The sequence below is a fragment of the Oncorhynchus mykiss genome, chromosome 5 (genome assembly GCF_057628025.1).
Source record: "Oncorhynchus mykiss isolate SJ-2025 chromosome 5, ASM5762802v1, whole genome shotgun sequence".
Lineage (NCBI taxonomy): Eukaryota > Metazoa > Chordata > Actinopteri > Salmoniformes > Salmonidae > Oncorhynchus > Oncorhynchus mykiss.
In genome coordinates this window covers 32457127-32479277 of record NC_143026.1, presented here as the reverse complement: position 1 = coordinate 32479277, position 22151 = coordinate 32457127, and the positions used below count along the sequence as shown (strand labels likewise).

The window sequence follows — 22151 nt, the reverse complement described above, 5'->3', positions numbered from 1 at the left end:
TTTCTCGCTCAGTCCAACAACGTGATCCTGCTTGCTGCCACCAGCATGATGCATAAGATCCCTCCCACTATCACCATCTCCACAGACAGTGCTGATGCTGTACAGAAGACGGCCTTGGACCATTTCAGAGCCAGTACCATCACCAGCTACTCTGAGATCCGAACCGAGGGCACCATGGTCACACTGGTCCTAGGGAATAAGGAACACATTTCAGGTAAGATACAGCTAGAGACACAGTGAGCATACAGTGCCTTGCAAAAGTATTCATCCACTTTGGCGTTTTTCCTATTTTGTTGCATTACAACCTGTAATTTAAATAAATTTTTAGTTGATTTCATGTAATGGACATACACAAAATCATCCAAATTGGTGAAGTGAAATTAAAATAATAACTTGTACATATGTACAGTATTCACCCCATTTGCTACAAAGCCCCTAAATAAGATCTGGTGCAACCAATTACCTTCAGAAGTCACATAATTAGTTAAATAAAATCCATTTGTGTGCAATCTAAGTGTCACATGATCTGTCACATGATGTCAGTGTATACACCTGTTCTGAAAGGCCCCAGAGTCTGCAACACCACTAAGCAAGGGGCACCACCAAGAAAGGGACACCATGAAGACCAAGGAGCTCTCCAAACAGGTCAGGGACAACGTTGTGGACAAGTACAGATCAGGGTTGGGTTACAAAAAAATATAAGAAACTTTGAACATCCCATGGAGCACCACTAAATTCATTATTTAAAAAAATGAAAGAATATGGCACCACAACAAACCTGCCAAGAGAGGGCGCCCACCAAAACTTACGGACCAGGCAAGGAGGGCATTAATCAGAGAGGCAACAAAGAGACCAAATATAACCCTGAAGGAGCTGCAAAGCTCCACAGCAGATATTTGAGTATCTGTCCATGGGACCACTTTAAGCCGTACACTCCACAGAGCTGGGCTTTACAGAAGAGTGGCCAGAAAAAAGCCATTGCTTAAAGAAAAAAATAAGCAAACACTCGCCAAAAGGCATATGGGAGACTCCCAAATATGGAAGAAGGTCAAATTGAGCTTTTTGGTCATCAAGGAAAACTCTATATCTGCCGCAAACCCAACACCTCTCATCACCCGAGAACACCATCCGGCAGGGACTGGGAAACTGGTCAGAATTGAAGGAATGATGGATGGCGCTCAATACGGGAAAATTCTTGATGGAAACCTGTCTCAGTCTTTCAGAGATTTGAGACTGGGACAGAGGTTCACCTTCCAACAGGACAATGACCCTAAGCGTGCACTTGAGTGGTTTAAGGGGAAACATTTAAATGTCTTGGAATTGCCTAGTCAAAGCCCAGACCTCAATCCAATTGAAAATCTGTGGTATGACTTAAAGATTGCTGTACACCAGCGGAACCCATCCAACTTGAAGGAGCTGGAGCAGTTTTACCCTGAAGAATAGGCAAAAATCCCAGTGGCTAGATGTGCCAAGCTTACAGAGACATACCCCAAGAGACTTGCAGCTGTAATTGCTGCAAAAGATGGCTCTGCAAAGTATTTTTGTTGTCTTATTCCTTGTTCGTTTCACAATAAAAAATATTTTGCATATTCAAAGTGATAGGCATGCTGTGTAAATCAGATGATACAAACCCCCATAAAATCTATTTTAATTCCAGGTTGTAAATAGGAAGAATGTCAAGGGGGTGAATACTTTCAGAAGCCACTGTAGTACTATTAGCCTCTAGCAAGGGTAGAATGACTAGGGAGTTGTGTTATGACACCGTTCCTGTCAATTGTCTGTAAACTTGCCCAAACAGTAAATCCAAATTCAGAGTGACCAGTTCAACAAGAACATAAATGCTCATATTGTTGTTTGGTATAATGGTGCAAAACTGCAGTAAAAAATATGCTTTAGTAAGCTCTCAGTAATTGGTAGCTAACAGTATGACATTGTTGCCAGCTAGCTCCTGTAGTAGACTAGCTCCTGTAGTAGACTGGCTCCTGTAGTAGACTAGCTCCTGTACTAGACTGGCTCCTGTAGTAGACTAGCTCCTGTACTAGACTGGCTCCTGTAGTAGACTAGCTCTGTACTAGACTAGCTCAGTACCAGAGTGGCTCCTGTACTAGACTAGCCCTGTACTAGACTAGCTCCTGTACTAGACTAGCTCCTGTACTAGACTTGCTCTGTACTAGACTGACTCCTGTTCTAGACTAGCTCCTGTAGTAGACTAGCTCCTGTACTAGACTAGCTCTGTACTAGACTGGCTCCTGTAGTAGACTGGCTCCTGTACTAGACTAGCTCTGTACTAGACTAGCTTTGTACTAGACTGGCTCTGTACTAGACTAGCTCTGTACTAGACTAGCTCTGTACTAGACTGGCTCTGTACTAGACTAGCTCTGTACTAGACTTGCTCCTGTAGTAGACTAGCTCCTGTACTAGACTAGCTCTGTACTAGACTAGCTCTGTACTAGACTGGCTCTGTACTAGACTGGCTCCTGTACTAGACTAGCTCTGTACTAGACTATCTCTGTACTAGACTGGTTCCTGTAGTAGACTGGCTCCTGTAGTAGACTAGTTTCTGTAGTAGACTAGCTCCTGTAGTAGACTGGCTCTGTACTAGACTAGCTCCTGTAATAGACTAGCTCTGTACTAGACTAGCTCTGTACTAGACTAGCTCTGTACTAGACTAGCTCCTGTACTAGACTAGCTCTGTACTAGACTAGCCCTGTAGTAGACTAGCCCTGTAGTAGACTAGCTCCTGTACTAGACTAGCTCTGTACTAGACTAACCCTGCACTAGACTAGCTCCTGTACTAGACGGGCTCCTGTACTAGACTAGCTCCTGTACTAGACTAGCCCTGTACTAGACTAGCTCCTGTACTAGACTAGCTCTGTACTAGACTAGCTCCTGTACTAGACTAGCTCTGTACTAGACTAGCTCTGTACTAGACTAGCCCTGTACTAGACTGGCTTGCTTAGTCAACATTATTATTATTATTATTTAGGGTTAGGGTGTTTATTAACTAATCAGTTCAACTAATCTATATGGTGCACCAATCCTGTAGTATCCTGGACAAATGGATTATTACTGTCGGGTGATTTTTGTGTCTTGCTGTCTCAGTCACAGAGGCTGTACCAACCGAGACAACCCCATCGCCCCCCAGCCCCCCTCAGATGCCTCTACTCATGCAACTGTACACCTCTCCAGACTACCGCTCCCCTCTGGACCCCAACACCAAGGTGCAAAGCGACAAGAGGATCTACGCAGAGGTGAGAGCCCTTTTATTTATTTCACTCCAGCACCCTCCCGCTCTTAGTAATCCACTCCCAGTTCCTCAGCCGTGCCCACATTCTCAACCCCTAAGCCCTGCACACCTTCACAACTGCACGCTCCGAACACAGAGAGCAAACATCTCTTCCATAGTATGGCAAGCTAGACAGGTATTCATGTTTGAGAGAGAACTTGTTTGAGAATAATTTTGATAGTATCGTACTATTTATGTACAGTATATAACAACATGCATGATAGAGCGTGACCATATACAGTTATGAGAGCAAATACATCCACCAGCAAATACATCCACCAACATCTCCCACCAGGCCTGCTCTACGCTACAAAATAACACCCATACTGTAGTGTATGCAAACATTTCCAGGACTCCAATCATTCCTGTCCTCACTTTACATCCCTCTCCTCTCCAGATCTCAGGGCGGACACTGGGGGAGATTGTCCTGACCATCAAGGTGATCAACTGCTCGGTGCGCTCCAAGGGTTCTTGCCCGGTGGTGAGGGACATGCCCTTCAGGCCAGAGGTATGCTCCTCCACCGTGTGCCCCAACAGTACCAGGGTTAGCTTCTCCTTAGAGCTGCTCCAAGACCTGGCCTCCACTAGCTGGGACCTGGAGTGCTCCGTCAAACTCTGCTTCAGCGAGGTATGTAGGTGGAGGAGATATGGGTGGTGGGGGGAAAGAGGGGTATTGCTTTATTGACTTATAGGACACAATATTTTGCTGTAATTTATTTTTGTATCTTTTCTTTAATAAAAAAATTGGTGTGCCGAAACATCCAAATAGATGTTTCCATTGAGCATTTATTCATTAAATCTGAAGTTTTTCTCTGACACATTTATTTCAACATCATAACAGTAGCTATGCTTCTAGTACGTGTACTTTTAGAGTTAGACTGAAATATCATAAGCAGAGTAGATTCTTAAAGTAATAGTGTGTGCCAGCATGTTTAACTAAACTATGTTAATTCTAAGCTGTGGCTTAGTCAACAAGCCAAATCTCCAGTGAACTTTCACTTCATCATCAAGGCATTTTTGGTGTTTCGAGTTTACTTTAGTAATTTTTAGTATCTTTGTCAACAAAGTACACTTAATGATTGGTTTGTATCACTCTCTCTTTTGGTAATGTCTTGTAGAAATGTGGAGATGGAGGAAGAGTGAAGAGGAACTTGGAGGTCACCCAGACATACATCCCGCCACCAAGTGAGTTCAGTTTTAACTGCAAAGTTTTAAAGCCTTCCAGCTCTGTTGTTGTACTGTAGTTTGTCCTTCTGGCAACCCTGTCCTTCATTTTTCTCTGATCAGTTTTGGCATCAGGTAACATTTACAGTACACATGATAATCCCATTGTTAGTCCTAATCAAGATTCATAAATTCATATTTGGGTGTATTTTAAAACACGACTCTTCTCTGTCGTTGGGATGACCCTACCTTCCCCTATTCTGCGCAATCGTTTTTTCCTTAAAAAAAAAAGAAAGAAAGATAGTCAAATGAAATCACCACTAACACTGCTGTCAAATGCAACAGTAGGAGAGACACCACATTGTCCTCCTCAACCCTCAATAATTCCTCTATTGGAACATTCCATCATCCATTTCATTCTGGCCACAGCAGAGGCTGGCTGGCTTGTCTGTCCATCTCGGTTGTACTGCCTACCATCGAGCTCCACTCCAACGTTGGGCCAGTCATCATGCCGATGATGAGGTCAGAGAGAGACGGGTCATGGAGGGGATGTGAGGTGGGGCCTCCTCCTTAGGAAGGCCTGCAGCCTGACCTTGTGGCCACAATCAGCCAGTAATGACCCTCGGGGGTGATCCATTGTGTCCGAGGTCTGGCTGCTGGGCCGTCTGTCCAAACATGGGCCCCGGGCCTGGCGCTATTGTCAGAGACAGAGGCCCTGAACACAAAAGGGGGAAGGTGTTACTCTTCAAAGGGGAGGACAATCTCCGGGCAGATGAGTCAGGAACAAATATCGCATTCCTCAACCGCTGTAAGCCCAGAAGGGAAACCCATCATTTTTTTTGCAAAAAGGAAAAGAAAAGACGACAAACTTCAGATTCATGTTTTGGCTTACCACACAGCTCCCCAAATTTGGCCAACAACTTATTTTTTCCTGCAATTTCCTCACACAGAAGAAGAGGATACAGGTTGGTTTATCAGCTGATGTTGGTGTTTTAGGCTGATGCTGCCAGGCCCTCACTGCTAATTTTTGTTATTGTGTCCCTGTTTTGTCAGCCAACCCATTATGGTCCCTATGTCAAGGAAAGGTCATGTGAGTGCGTGGAGGGACTCAGGGACTTGCTGTGATGGTGGATGAAAGGGAATCCGTGGCAAGGGATCAACGTTTTTTCCCGTTAAACTTCAGGCAACTCCTCATTGACCTCAACGCTCCTTGCATCCATGCCTGCCCACACAGTGCACACACCAAACAACTGGAGCCAACCAACTCTATGGGCTCTCCGAATTGGTCGCCTACGGTCATGTAGTCAGTTCCACTCAGTTCTTCTTCAGAATTCTGGCCAGAGAATTGGAGCTCAGTTGAGGCCGACTGACTGCTGCTGGCTGCTGCTGGGAGCCTCGCCTGTTTTGATTGGCCAGAATATGGCTTCCCCTCGGCTGTCCTTCCTGTTTGGTAGCTATCCCCCAGAGGACTCTTGGGAGTCATAGTGTTGTAGTGCAGGCCTGCAGCTGTCCGTCCCCACCACCCCACCTGCGACGCAGCTTCTACTTCCTGTCCCTGTTTGCTTTCCGGCCCATTCTGGAAAACAAATGTAAAAAATACTTTAAAACATTCTTCTGTTTAGACATGGACTGGGACAGGGCCTTTGAGTCGGTAATACTGGTAGTAGATAATTCCCCTCCTATAAAGATTACTTTAATCACTTACAATCTAATTCATGAGATTTAATTGAAGGATGTATCCCACATTAGATTCATTATGATGGTACACAAGCATTTCATTATGTTGTGACAGCAGAGCAGAGATGGATTTTAATAGGGTGAGGGGATGAATTATCTTAATTATTCTTATAGATTAATCCATGGAAACCATCAATAGCAATATTAACAGTCTTGAAGGATGATGGCAAGCGGTGCAGCCAAACAAACAGAATACAGACCCTCATCCTTCCTGCATCCTGTCTTTCCTGTCCTTCAAGAAAAGAGAGAGCCTAGTGTAATGCTGGGCCTAGTGTAAAGCACAGGGGAGAATGACTGTCATTGAAGCCATGGAAGTTCAAGGCTGACAGCGGTACTGCAGGCATTGTTAGAAAACAGGATCCCCCACTATAGTGAATGGAAAAATGGCAATCTGGTCAATCTTCGTGTAAATAAAATAGAAATTCAAGACAACCAATAATTGCTTCAAATACACCAAATGTATGTCCGCAAATACACCAAATGTATGTCCGCACGCAGAAGAACTTAAGGATAATTGAGTTGCTAATGGCAGCCTGCAGTACCCCAGTCGGCATTCAACTTGAGTTACTCAATGAGAGGGGGCAGCACTGAGCCTGCCTGCAAAGTCACATCCTGGAGGGTCAGCGCTATCGGGGATCCTTGTGACGTCCCTACCCTCCTAACCCTTACACTAACCCTAACCTTAACTATAACGTAATCTTAACCCTTAACCATTTTAAATGTCAACTTCAATGGGTTAAGGACATCCCAAGGAAACTGGATTGGAGTAGCTCAAACTGCGCATGTTATGTGAACATTTCATTATACTTAATTTGGCTTCAATTAGCTATTGAGTTTTCACATAGGAATGTATGGTGTCACGTGATTGATGGCTTTGTCCATTCATATATTCAGTCATTGTTAAGACACAGGATGGCTCCTGCCCAGAGGACGGATGATTAGCTTCCTCCCAAATTCTCAGGATCCATGTTGGAGATTTCCATTAGGGAAGTAGCAGAAGCTGGGGAACTTGTCTGTGTGTCTTCGTGTGTATACATTTGTGCACGTATGCTTGCGTGCTTGGATGCACACGTGTTTGTGTGTGTGTGTGTGTGTGTGTGTGTGTGTGTGTGTGTAAGTGTGTGTGTGTGTAAGTGTCAGTGCCAGAGCTAGCAGCACATGGCCAGAGCCTGTTTTCAGCTAAGCTGATTTGAGAGCTCCGTCGAGGGAGAGCAATTTTGCCTCAGCCATTGGCTTAAGAGTTGTTTTGTTTGCTCCTACGTCTGTAATTGCTGGAACAGCTTGTATGGGACAATGCCACACACAGGCTGCCCAGGGGGCACTGCCAGGGCCAAGCAGTGTGACCACAAACTTAAATTCACATGATGACAGAGCCAAAACTTCATCACATCAGTGATAACCATTTGTTTCCACAAACAGATTTGGCCTCAATTGTGCAATGTGCAATGTGCAATGTGCTTGAGACAAAGAAAAATGCATGAGCTTGTAATGTTAACTGGTTGTGTGCTGGAAATGAGGAAATCATAGGAGGAATAATCTCTCAGTGATTCCACTGATATCCATGGATATCCAACAATTCTACTAAACACCTCAATGTGAGACATTAATTAATGTGTTTCTCCTGTGTGTTCTAGTGGCGTGTATTGACTTTGGTCTGTCAGCCGTGCTGGGCATTGCCTTTGGAGGTTTCCTAATCGGAGTTCTGCTCATTGGAGCTCTGTGGGTCATCAAGATCCGCACAGGTGAGTCGGAGTCTACCTATCTCTTTTGTGGTGTTACATTTACATACCATACAAAAGGGTTTTTTGAGGTCTATTTCCCTTTTCATTCAAACTTAATTTAAAACAGTATTATTTTGTTTTATGGGATCTAGGATACCCCACCGGACTGGATGTAGGATCGACTACTGCAAACCTCTCGAGTAAGATGCTAGTCACTGTTTCTGGTTGATGCCAGTCCCAGTTAAACGTATAGAGTTCTATTTTCCCTGAAGGGGGAATAGTAGAGTAGGCAAACCATATCGATGAGGTAAACCTGTCTCCTCCTCCTTTTCTGATCTTTCTCATGATCACTATCCCTCAAACAACCAACCAACCAGTCAATCAGTCTTTATTATCCCAGAAGCAGTTGGTTTGCAAGCTGAAATTGAGTTTGACAAATTGGTTAACATCAATAAAAAAATTGTCCTTTCTCTCCAGAATGTCCTTGCTCTCTGACCAGCAAACGGCAACCTGTCTCCAACAACCCCTCCCCCTCTGAGAACAGTAGTGCCAACGCCAGCATTGGCAGCACTCAGAGCACGCCAACAAGCAGCATGGCATGACACCATCACCACCACCGTCTCCCCTCTCCGTCACACTGAGGGGGCTCCATGCTATTTGGTCGGTCTTTCACAATGCTTAAGAAAGCATTACCCCCTCTCTTTAGTCACACCACATCACACATCCTTTCTCACCAACCTGAGGGGGGTTAGGTTGGGGGGGGGGCAGCTGTAGTCTAGTCTAGGCTCCTAACACCCTCCTCTCCGGCCTCCCAGCAAACGTTCCAGACTGGAAGTCAGAGAGGATGGAAAAAAAGGCCCTGGCTCCCAGCAACAGGAAAAACAAAGCATATCCCCAAGAACTAACAGGAAATTCACTGCATTCTTTTCAATGAATTGTGCCTCTCTGATGGCGGCACAATAAGAATCAGTCAGGGGGGCAAAAAAGACAAAAGATTGACTTTAAAAACATTATTAGATAAACTGTTTTGGCTCTCAACATCCACAATTGTTGTGATAGGAAATGTCAAGGCCCCTTTTTCCAGGCAATTTAGAGATAGATTCTGGACTGACATCCGTTCTTTGACGTTGACTGTAGTTTGAATTAAAATTTGTATTACTGTATATGGGTGGCTGGAAGACACCATATCAGATTTAAAGATTTCAGACAGTAAAAAGCTAGAATATCCCATGTTCTCTTCCAACAACAAGGGGAATCTGTCTTCATGGGATTTAGGAAAGATTGGGAAAAGGCTACCTCTTAATTTATGTAGATATCGGATTGTTAAGCATAAGCTTGACAATGGCTTCTTCTGGTGAGCTAGTGAGATAAATAAAAACTATTTTCTCTTTCATTCCATTTCACTTGAGTTACATCATATTTTTTTGCTCAGAGCCATCTCTTACATACAAGCAGAATTTATAGCAAAACATTTCTTGCAAGTCAAATGTTGCACGATGTATACAAAAGTATGTGGACACCTTTTCAAATTAGTGGATTCAGCCATTTCTGGTGTATAAAATTGAGCACACAGCCATGCAATCTCCATAGACAAACATTGGCAGTAGAATAGCCTTACTGAAGAGCTCAGTGACTTTCAACATGGTACCGTCATAGGATGCCACCTTTCCAACAAGTCAGCTTGTCAAATTTCTGCCCTGGTCAACTAAGTGCTGTTATTGTGAAGTGAAAACGTCAAGGACCAACAACTGCTCAGCCGCAAAGTAGTACACCACACAAGCTCACAGAACCGGATGTCTGTCCTCGGTTGCAACACTCACTACAGAGTTCCAAACTGCCTCTGGAAGTAACGTCAGCACAATAACTGTTTGTCTGGAGCTTCATGAATTGTTTGTTGGGAGCTTCATGAAATGTCCGAGCAACCGCACACAAGCCTAAACTCACCATGCGCCATGTCAAGCGTCGGATTGAGTGGTGTACAGCTCGCCTCCATAGGACTCTGGAGCAGTGGAAATGCTCAGTGGAAACGATCAATTGGAACACCGACTGCGAGCCAGGCCTAAATCGCCCAACATCAATGTCCGACCTCACGAATGCTTTTGTGGCTGAATGTTCCTACATCTAGTGAAAAGGCTTCCCAGAAGAGTGGATTATGTTATAGCAGCAAAGGGGGGACCAACTCCATGTTAATGCCCATAAATTTGGAATGAGATGTTAAACGAGCAGTTGTCCACATACTTTTGGTCATGTAGTGTGCATGAGCCTTAGCAAATGAGTTGGTTTTATAGTAATTGTTAAAAATATAATATTTATCTGAAATTGTATGTCTGATTAACATTTCACTTTCCTCAATGCAAACCAAAGTCATCACCAAAGCAAAAGTTGTTACCAAATAAATTGCGCTACATTATTAAAGATGGAAAAAAAGATTCAAAATCAAAATGATTGAACTCAGGAAAAACTGTGGCATTATTGTAATTTAGCGTGAAATTATTTATGTCAAGTGCCAAGGAAAATGGAAATCAGATTGAATTGTAAGTGCAAACCCGTTCTATGTGTAAGTGTACAAATGTAAATGTATTTTGATTGTATTGCCTTTTTTTTAACCTATTTTAAATTGCTCTCACAATACAAAGTAAAGCCTTGTGGTTATGACCTGCTGGGTATAAAGACATTCCTTTCAAACATTCCATTCAGCCGTATCTCCTAAAGAAACAGCAATACTGTACCATAAGTATACAGTATATCATTTAAAATGTTATTGTAATGATTGTACTAGTTATTTTATAGTTCAGTATGCCAATCTACAGGGACACAGATTCTAATCTATATTTGTTAAGCAGTTAATAATTCATTCGTAATTAATTTGTTTTGATACCATCACCAAAAGCAGCAATCTTAAAACCAAGTGAGCTTCCTCAACCCAGCACTGTGTTTTTAATGCCCCAACGTGTTTTTTACATTTTATTTTTAAAATGATGTAGCTAATAATGCGTTGTGTGTGTGTTTCTGTGAGTGAGTGCATGCATGCAAGGGTGTGTGTGTGTTAGTGCATACAGGTGTGTGTGTGTGTGTGTGTGTGTGTGTGTGTGTGTGTGTGTGTGTGTGTGTGTGTGTGTGTGTGTGTGTGTGTGTGTGTGTGTGTGTGTGTGTGTGTGTGTGTGTGTGTGTGTGTGTGTGTGAATGTACTCTAAGATGTGTACACTCAGAGGCAAACATTATAAATTGCCACTTGAGTATTTACGTAATATGAGGAGTTAATTCTATATGTAATGTCCATGCAGTTTATTTTGTAGGAGTGTTGTTTCTTATATTCTTATTTGATAAATTCCATAGCTTCTGTGTTATTCTCCATATGTTCCAAAGAACTTGGACTATTCCCTATTACAAAATGCAGTTTTTTTTTTACTTGTAGTCATTTGTAACCAGATGGCCGTAGATTTATACTTTCTATATTCCAGTTTAAATCGTATGATTTGTTTTGTTATTCATTTCTATAAACATCATTAAAACAACCATCAAGTCGCTAAAGCCAAACTCCAGAGCCCACATTACTGGTGTTATGTAAACAGTTATTGTTGCTCTAACTTACTCCATTCAACTTTAATCTCACCCTAAACCCCCTGCCATACAATAACAAAAGCTAATCTTCTCTGATTCAAGATACTCTGTACTGGTGTGATAGGCTGATGCATTCCATTTGTAATACTGTGGACCAGCAGCACTTCATTTTTTTTGTTTGGGGGTACGGAAACGAACCTCATCCACCACCGAAATGCAGCACCCACCTGATGCACAGCAGCCATTGTGTGCCAAAGACTTTAACACATGACAGTCAGTGTATGAGTGGCATCCCCTTGAGCTGAACCTCCAAACAGGCAAGCAACAGTGGATTGAGGGAGAGTTGTAGTATCAGACAGTCAGTGACAGCTAGGCTCTTTGTGAATACTGACAGAACACAGGGTAAATCAGATGAGCCGTCAGTTAATCCAGTCGTTAACCCAGCAGATTCCTGCACGACCTCTGGCTCTGACTACTTCTGCTCAGAGATGCACACGCACCAAGCAATCTTCCACACTCTGCACGTTTCCCTGTACTCACAATGATAGACAGATGGTGTATGTGTGTTTAAGACCGTGTACGTGCATTTGAGAGTGTGTGTCTATTGGGAAGGTGTCTTTATTTCAATCCAGAAAGGAGAGGGAATCTTTGTTATTGAGTGATCAACTCAACGCAGCTCTCAAGATGGGACGCTCCCAAATAAGCAAGGTCTACGTGGTGGAGCAAAATGTCATCCAGTATTTCTGTGATCACATGCAATGGTAGTCACTCAAACAAGCTGATTATTTTTGTAGTTTTATGACATAATATGCTACTGCTCTCCACAGCATTTCTGCCCTGAATTTAGCAAGCACTATCGACAAAGATCCGTGGAAAAAAGTTGTGATACACTACTTTCTGCAAATGGTCAGTGTGAGCCGGAGTGACTTGACACAACGCAAGCCAAACAAGCTGTACAAACAAAACGTAAATAAAGGGGTTTTAGTCTGCCATGAAGCGTTCATCCATGTGTACGGTTAAGAGTCTAGCTACATTTTCAGCTATTATACATTTCAAATTTAGTCCGAAATTTGTTTTCATTGCAAGTTAAAGCGTACTGTTAGCTAGCTAGTGAACGTTAGCTTGCTGTTGCATGTGTGAACTGTGAAGTAATATTATTCCTATCTCAGAAACCATTTGCATTGCTAGTTATAGTCTAAAGTTAGCTAGCTAGCTAACATTGAACCTAGTTGGTTAGCTTTAGCTACCTGCAGATTCAGACTACAGCATTTCATGCATGGTTGCTGGCTATGACAATCAGTTTGTATTGCTAGTAGATAAAGTTTATTTTTACCTGGAGTGTTTTAGTTTAGGCTACTACCTTACTCACTCTGTTTAGCACATGGCCTTACATGTGAATCCTTAAATAATGGCTGGGTCTAAGGCTTAAGAGGGTGTGAATGATGCTAAATATAGGGGTAATCAAAGAAGAGCTCTCCTGTAGGGTTATCAAAACATTCAAGAGCCATTTTATCAAAAGTGTGGTTACTAGTTTATCAACTTGCAAATAATTACTTTCCCATTGTTCCTCAAAAATTGATTTTCAATTTTGTACATCTGAGTCTCTGCTTTTATCCAATGTAAAAAACACAATTTCAAATGTTGCTACAAAAGATTGAATCGATTGGTCACATATTTTGTAACTAAAAGAATACATACAACCTGAATACATTAAAACTCCCCTGGAGAGAGAGGAAGAATAAAGTGGTCAAGTACTATATCTAAACCCTAGTTAACCATTAAGTCACCCCACACACAACACAGCTCCCGCCACAGGAATTTTATTCACAGGAATACCTTTTTATGTTGTCTATTTTTTTCTGAAATGAAAGCAACAACATAAAATCCTTTTCCTCATAGTGATCTGTACTGGGCTGCTGTGTTAGAAATTAGGCCTTAGATAACGAAGCTTGGATGCACCTGTGTTTAATGTGTCTCTCTACACAGAATGTCTTTGTTAGAGTCTGTCATCTTAACAAAATGGCTGCTCCAATTTTTTTTTTTTTTTTATGCGTTGTTCTCATGACACAGGGAATTCCATCTTTCCTTTCATGGCACATTGACCAAACTAAAATTATACCATATGTATTTGTATGTTGTCTTTTGAAAAATGTATATTTTATTTGTGTATCAAACGTCTTAATAAAATGAATAAACCAAAGGAATTGTTTGTGACTCTTATTGTGATATCTTCAGATCTACAGTATTATGATTCCCTTGCTGCATTACATGTAAGAGCAGGGTTAAAGACATAACATAGCTGCTGTGCGACTCAAGCCACTGCTATATATTGGGTCTCCAACAATGTTAGACACACAGTATCAGAGAGCAATTATAATATAGGCTTGCAAGCTGGGCCGTGCACTTTCACAGGCAAGGCAGGGAGTATCACACATGAAGCCAGCCAGCAGCAGCATGCTTTTAGTCTTCAATTAATCACTTCCGATCATGGGAAGAAAGGAACAATGTGTTTTTAAACTAGAGCTGTTGGATTTTGTGTGTTCTTAAGTACCACACAATGATTCATTTGGTTTTCAAGGATTCGTGCTGTCTGTATGTAAATTGCAAAGTTGACTTTTCCACCCCCGTGCTGTTGAAGGTCAGTATTACATGAGATATAGCACACCCTTATTACTGTATGTCAAAGTATACATTCATGCTGCTTGTTTGAGCACTTCTATGGACGGATTAATTGCCTACAATATGCAGTGCATTCGGAAAGTATGCAGACCCCTTCCCTCTTTCCACATTTTGTTACGTTACAGCCTTATTCTAAAATGTATTAAATAAAATAAATCTACACACAATACCCCATAATGACAAAGAGAAAACAGGTTTTTAGAAATATTTGCAAATGTTTTTGAGAAACAGAAATACCATATAAGCAAATTTTTTTTTAGACAGAGTGCATCCTACTGGCCCTCCAACACCACTTCCATCAGCATCTGGTCTCCCATCCAGGGACTGACCAGGACCAACCCTGCTTAGCTTCAGAAGCAAGCCAGCAGTGGTATGCAAGGTGATTTGTGTCAATTGGAGGTGTACCTGTGGATGTATTTCAAGGCCTACCTTCAAACTCAGTGCCTCTTTACTTGACATCATGGGAAAATCAAAATAAATCAGCCAAGACGTCAGACATTTTTTTTGTAGACCTCCACAAGTCCTTGGGAGCAGTTTCCAAACACCTGAAGGTACCGCGTTCATCTGTACAAACGATAGTACGCAACTATAAACACCATGGGAACACGCAGACGTCATAGCGCTCAGGAAGGAGATGCGTTCTGTCGCCTAGAGATGAACGTACTGCAAATCAATCCCAGAACAACAGCAAAGGACCTTGTGAAGATACTGGAGGAAACGGGTACAAAAGTATATATATCCACTGTAAAACGAGTCCTATATCGACATAACCTGAAAGGCCGCTCATCAAGGAAGAAGCCACTGCTCCAAAACCGCCATAAAAAAGCCAGACTATGGTTTACAACTACACATGGGGAGAAAGATCATACTTTTTGGAGAAATGTCCTCTGGTCTGATGAAACAAAAATATAACTATTTGGCCATAATGACCATCATTATGTTTGGAGGACAAAGGGGGAGGCTTGCAAGCCGAAGAACACCATCCCAAACATGATGCACGGGGGTGGCAGCATCATGTTTTGGTGGTGCTTTGCTGCAGGAGGGACTGGTGCACTTCACAAAATAGATGGCTTTGTGAGGAAGGAAAATTATGAGGATATATTGAAGCAACATCTCAAGACATCAGTCAGGAAGTTAAAGCTTGGTCGCAAATGGGTCTTCCAAATGGACATTGACCCCAAGCATACATCCAAAGTTGTGCCAAAATGTGTTAAGGACAACAAAGGCAAGGTAGTGGAGTGGCCATCACAAAGCCCTGACCTCAATCCCAAAGCAAATGTGTGGGCAGAACTGAAAAACTGTGCGCGAGCAAGGAGGCCAAAAACCTGACTCAGTTACCCCAGCTCTGTCAGGAGGAATGGGCCAAAATTCACCCAACTTATTGTGGGAAGCTTGTGGAAGGCTACCTGAAACATTTGAACCAAGTTAATCAATTTAAAGGCAATGCTGCCAAATGCTGATAAAATCTTCATACCCACTGGGAATCTGATGAAAGAAATTAAAGCTGACATAAATCATTCTCTCTACTTTTATTCTGACATTTTACATTCTTAAAATAAAGTGGTGATTCTAACTGACCTACAGCAGGAAATTTTACTAGGATTAAATGTCAGGAATTGTGAAAAACTGATTTTAAATGTATTTGGCTAAGGTGTATGTAAACCTCCGACTTCAACTGTATATCATATCCAATAGTTGACAGTCCAAGTCAGAGCAAAAACCAAGCCATGAGGTTGAAGGAATTGTCCGTATAGCTCAGAGACAGGATTGTGTCGCGGTATAGATCTGTGAAAGGGTACCAAAACATTTCTGCAGCACTGAAGGTCCCCAAGAACACAGTGGCCTCCATCATTCTTAAATGGAAGAAGCTTAGAACCATCAAGAGTCTTTCGAGAACTGGCTGCCCAGCCAAACTGAACAATCGGGGGAGAAAGGCCTTGGTCAGGGAGGTGACCAAGAAACCGATGGTCACTCTGACAGAGCTCCAGAGTTCTTCTGTGGAGAAAGGAGATCCTTTGAGAAGGACAACCATCTCTGCAGCACCCCACCAACCAAGGCCTTTAATGTAGAGTGGCCAGACGGAAGCCATTTCTCAGTAAAAGGCACATGACAGCCCACTTGGAGTTTGCCAAAAGGCACCTAAAGGATTCTCAGACCATGAGAAACAAGATTCTCTGGTCTGATGAAACCAATATTTAACTCTTTGGCCTGAATGCTAAGTGTCATGTCTGGAGGAAACATGGCACCATCCCTATGGTGAAGCATGGTGGTGGCAGCATCATGCTGTGGGGATGTTTTTCAGCGGCAAGGACTGAGAGATGAGTCAGGATTGAGGGGCGGATGAACGGAGCAAAGTACAGAGAGATCCTTGATGAAAACCTGCTCCAGAGCGCTCAGGACCTCAGACTGGGGCAAAGTTTCACCTTCCAACAGGACAATGACCCTAATCACACACCCAAAGACAACACAGGAGGGGTTCAGGACAAGTCTCTGAATGTACTTGAGTGGCCCAGTCAGAGTCCGGACTTGAACCTGATCAAACATTTCTGGAGAGACCTGAAAACAGCTGTGCAACAACTCTCTCCATCCAACCTCACAGAGCTTGTACTAAGTAAAGGGTCTGAATACTAATGAATGTTGACAAACATGTAGTTAATGATCTAAACATCTGCCTTAAATTATTTTAAATTAATTGGTTTTATTTCAAATTGGGCACCTCCACTCAATGGTGAAAATGGTCTGTTAAGTTCATATGAGCCCATCGGGTATGAAATGTTTTAGGTCATATATCTGCGGTAACACTGTTTCAGTGCTTGCATGGAGTGCTTCAACAGGGCAAACCATATTAGAGGTTGCGTTATAACTGAGCCCATCTAATTCATGAATTTAAATGAATTACATAAAAATAAGTTTGTTGAATTTTTGTGTAAATGACAACATAATTGCAGTTGGTACATTGAGTCACGTAGTAGTCCAAACTCAAAGAATAGAAATGTTTGGTTCTTGAAACAGAAGTTGTCGAGTGTTTAAGGTTCATCATTGTCACTCCTGGGATGTTTCTCTGGACTCCAATGTGTTTCTCAGTACTTTCACTGAAACATACAGTACCACTTACATTACAGTACATATCAACTAAAGACAGCTACTGTACTCTATTACTGGAAAATACTGACTGGTTCTAGCCCCAGGGAACATGCAGCAACCTACAGTCTAGTTCACGATTAGCCCATGGCAGTAGACCATAGAGAAACCCTTGGCTTTTCTAGAACGATGTTGAGCTTAATGTATGTTCAGTCCCAGGAGACAGTTAATGCTCATTTAAAATGTACCACAAGGCTTGGTATTTCTTTTGACTTGAAACTAGGAAATCTATATGAAATGTGCTGGAAATCTAATTTTCCCAGTGGGCTTTTTGGAGCCTACTACCACAATAGCAGCATTCCAGGTATTTTCACAACCCTGTTCCAATCCTTTGCTAGAGGGTTCCATAGCAATAGTCATTTTCTGCCGCTCTATATATTACAGTCTTTCCATTATAATATTATTTCCAAGTCCATATGACATGGTTGAAGCTATTCAATTTGAGTAGGGCAGACAAAGCAGGAAATTATATCAGAACGTAATGTTGACCCTGTCCTTTATGGAAAAGGCCTGAGTACGTTCACTGTGTCTACTGACCTGTCATTTGTCTGAGTGCACCTGAATTATATGAAGATTGGCCCCGTCTGTCCTATGCTCTTAAATGGATAGGCCTACTTCATGGTTTACAGTTCCTTGTATGAATGCAGTTTCCCCTGACAACCACCAGATGCTGCCAGATTGTCCAATATGCCAGTATCTTCCAGTGGGTCTCTGAAGACGACAACATGGAGAGGATCGCATGAGAAAACAGAGTACAGGATGTTCCATCAATGGATGTTGTTGTCAGAGGTTATCAGTGTTGGTCAGATGACTTTCTAAATGTAACAGTTGCTAGTTACCTGTCCAAAATGGTAATCAGTAACACAATTTTGGATTAATGATTAATCTGATTAATTACTTTCAGTTACTTTTGGAATACTTCCCCCCGAAGAAGAAGACAAAAAGGATCTATCAAATACATTTGGTGTGTCATCACAGTTGTTATAGACTTGTGGTCGCTCGCTTGGTTGGAACAAACCAAAGCCTTTTGTGCCTTTTATCAATGCTGAATTGAATGTCATTTAGAAAACAAAGGTTTCTTAATGTATTTTTTCACAAACAACCTTTCTGAATTTAAAAGTAATCTAAGAAGTAATCATCTAGTTTTTCGAAAGTATTTCTAACTTTGTTACAATATTTTTGCTGCTAACATAACTGATTAAAGTTAGTTTTTTTGTAATCAGATTACATCTAACTGACCGCCTACTGTTTAGTGAGAAAAACATGTACAGTTGACAAAGCCGTGTATAAAGGTTGGAAATTTCTCTTGAAATTCTCTGTTACCAATATCATATTGAGAAGATGCGAGGTTACAAGACTGTGTTGTTAGTACAGACTGGGATATATTCCGGGATTCATCTGATAGCATTTAGGAGTTTACCACATCAGTCACAAGCTTCATCAATGAGTACATAGACAACGTCATCCCCACAGTGACCATACAAATGTATCCAAACCAAAAACCATTAAAGGCAGTATCCATACTTGGCTAAAAGCCAGAGTTACCTCTTACGAGAACGGATAGACTCATACAAGAAAGGCTGCCATGACCTCCGACGAGCCATCAAACATGAAAAAGGACAATATAGGAGGAAGGTGGAATCCTATTACACCAGCTCCGACGCTCGTCGGATGTGTCATGGATTGCAGACGATAACGAATGACAAAGGGAAACACAGCCATGAGATTCCCAGTGACGCAGAACTCCCAAACGAGCTAAATGCCTTTTATGCTCGCTTCAAAGGAAAACACTGAGTGTTGCATGACAACCCCTGTTGTTCCAGATGACTGTGTGTTCCGTGGCCGATGTGAGTAATACTTTTCAACAGGTTAACACTTGCAAGGCCGCAGTACCAGATGTATTACCAGGACGCATACTCATAGTATGCGCTGACAAGCTGGCAAGTGTCTTCAATGACATTTTCAACCTTTCCCTGACCTAGTCTGTAATATCTACATGTTTCGAGAAGACTACCATAGTCCCTGTGCCCAAGGATGTCAAGGTAGCCTGTCTAAATGACTATTGCCCCGTAGCACTCATATCTGTAGCCATGAAATGCTTTGAAAGGTTGGCCAATGCTCACATCAACACCATCATCACAGACACCCTGGACCCACTCCAATTTGCATACCAACCCAACAGATCCACAGATGACGTAATATCTATTGTACTCCACACTGCCCTTTACCACCTGGACATAAGGAAAACCTAAGTGAGAATGCTGTTCATTGATTCTAGCTCAGCATTCAACACCATAGTGCTCCCCAAGCTCATCACTAAGCTAAAGACCCTGGGATTAAATACCTCCCTCTGCAACTGGATTCTGGATTTCCTGACGGGCAGCGCACGACTCCAACACCATCAATAAGTTTGCCGACGACACAACAATGGTAAGCCTGATCACTATTGATGGTAAGACAGCTTACAGGGAGGAGGTTAGAGACCTGGCAGTGTGGTGCCAGGACAACAACCTCTCCCTTAACATCAACAATAAAAAAAAGGATCTGATTGTGGACTACAGGAAATAGAGGACCAAGCACACCCCTATCCACAGGGCTGTAGTGGAACAGGTCGAGAGCTTCAAGTTCCTTGGTGTGCACATCACTAAGGAACTATCATGGTCCACACACACCAACACAGTCATGAAGAGGAAATGACAATGCCTCTTCCCCCTCAGGAGGCTAAACAGATTTGTCATGGGCCCTCAGATCCTCAAAAAAAGTTATACAGCTGCACCATTGAGAGCATCTTGACGCATCACTGCTTGGTATGGCAACTGCTTGGCATCTGACCGCAAGGTGCTACAGAAGGCAATGTGTATGGCCCAGTACATCACTGGGGCTGATCTCCCTGCCATCCAGAACCACTATACCAGGCAGTGTGAAACTTACTAATTTGCCTTAAGTGTCTCCACTTGCTCCAGCAAATAGCTAGCTTTTCACTGTTGAGTAAGTTTGAGGGGTGAATGTATTGTCCCCCACTTGCAACAGCAAATAGCTTTCACATTCACCATATGCTGCTTCTACCCTGTTTTTTTTATTTTGCTCATTATTATATATCCTGATGCCTAGTCACTTTACCTCTGCTTTTATGATCAAATACCTCGTAGCTGTGCACAGTGATATGATACTGATACTGGTACTTCCTGTATATACACTGAACAAAAATATAAATGCAACATACATCAATTTCAACGATTTTACTGAGTTACAGTTTCAGAAAATTGAAATAAATTAATTAGGCCCTAATCTATGGATTTCACTGCTGAGAATATTGATTTGGATCTGTTGGTCACTGTAACGGCGTTCTTCGTTTGTTGAGAGAGAGGACCGAAATGCAGCGTGGTGATTACTCATGTTCTTTAATCAATAATTGACGATACATGAAATAACTAAACGAATACGAAAACAACAAACGGAACGTGAAACCTAATACAGCCTATCTGGTGAACACTACACAAAGACAGGAACAATCACCCACAAACACACAGTGAAACCCAGGCTACCTAAGTATGATTCTCAATCAGAGACAACTAATGACACCTGCCTCTGATTGAGAACCATACTAGGCCGAAAACATAGAACTGCCCCAAAACATAGAAAAACAAACATAGACTACCCACCCAACTCACGCCCTGACCATACTAAATAAATACAAAAACAACGGAAATAGAGGTCAGAACGTGACAGTACCCCCCCCCAAAGGTGCGGACTCCGGCCGCAAAACCTTGACCTATAGGGGAGGGTCTGGGTGGGCGTCTGTCCGCGGTGGCGGCTCTGGCGCGGGACGCGGACCCCACTTCGCCATTGTCCTAGTCCGCCTTATTGTCCGCCTCCGTGGCTTACTCACCCTGCCCACCCCTCTCAATGACCCCACTGGACAGAGGGGCAGCTGCTCGGGACAGAGGGGCAGCTGCTCGGGACAGAGGGGCAGCTGCTCGGGACAGAGGTGCAGCTGCTCGGGGCAGAGGGGCTCCGGCAGAGGCGCCGGGCAGGCGGGAGGCTCCGGCAGCGGCGCCGGACAGGCGGGAGGCTCCGGCAGAGGCGCCGGACAGGCGGGAGGCTCCGGCAGAGGCGCCGGACAGGCGGGAGGCTCCGGCAGAGGCGCCGGACAGGCGGGAGGCTCCGGCAGAGGCGCCGGACAGGCGGGAGGCTCCGGCAGAGGCGCCGGACAGGCGGGAGGCTCCGGCAGAGGCGCCGGACAGGCGGGAGGCTCCGGCAGCGGCGCCGGACAGGCGGGAGGCTCCGGCAGCGGCGCCGGACAGGCGGGAGGCTCCGGCAGAGGCGCCGGACAGGCGGGAGGCTCCGGCAGCGGCGCCGGACAGGCGGGAGGCTCCGGCAGAGGCGCCGGACAGGCGGGAGGCTCCGGCAGCGGCGCCGGACAGGCGGGAGGCTCCGGCAGCGGCGCCGGACAGGCGGGAGGCTCCGGCAGCGGCGCCGGACAGGCGGGAGGCTCCGGCAGAGGCGCCGGACAAGAGGAAGGCTCCGGCAGAGGCTCGGGACAGAGGGGCGGCAGCAGCTCGGGACAGAGGGGCGGCAGCAGCTCGGGACAGAGGGGCGGCAGCAGCTCGGGACAGAGGGGCGGCAGCAGCTCGGGACAGAGGGGCGGCAGCAGCTCGGGACAGAGGGGCGACAGCTGCTCTGGACAGAGGGGCAGCTGCTCGGGCGGCCCCTGGCTGACTGACGGCACTGGCGGCCCCTGGCTGACTGGCGGCACTGGCGGCCCCTGGCTTACTGGCGGCCCCTGGCTTACTGGCGGCACTGGCGGCCCCTGGCTGACTGGCGGCACTGGCGGCCCCTGGCTGACTGGCGGCACTGGCGGC

At 44.0% G+C, this 22151-nt stretch overlaps 1 protein-coding gene across 2 annotated transcripts in view; it reads left to right on the top strand.

The window, feature by feature from the left end:
• LOC110523606 (endoglin) overlaps positions 1-13669 on the top strand; it is a 65092-nt gene extending 51423 nt beyond the window's left edge. For both annotated transcript variants that reach the window (XM_021602463.3, XM_036977275.2), the window contains 7 exons: positions 13-214; positions 3103-3251; positions 3684-3914; positions 4405-4471; positions 7822-7929; positions 8061-8108; positions 8386-13669. In XM_021602463.3, the coding sequence (XP_021458138.3) occupies positions 13-214; positions 3103-3251; positions 3684-3914; positions 4405-4471; positions 7822-7929; positions 8061-8108; positions 8386-8510 (930 nt within the window). In that variant the 3' untranslated portion in view covers positions 8511-13669. The remainder of the gene's footprint in view (positions 1-12; positions 215-3102; positions 3252-3683; positions 3915-4404; positions 4472-7821; positions 7930-8060; positions 8109-8385) is intronic.
• Positions 13670-22151: the final 8482 nt, after the last annotated feature.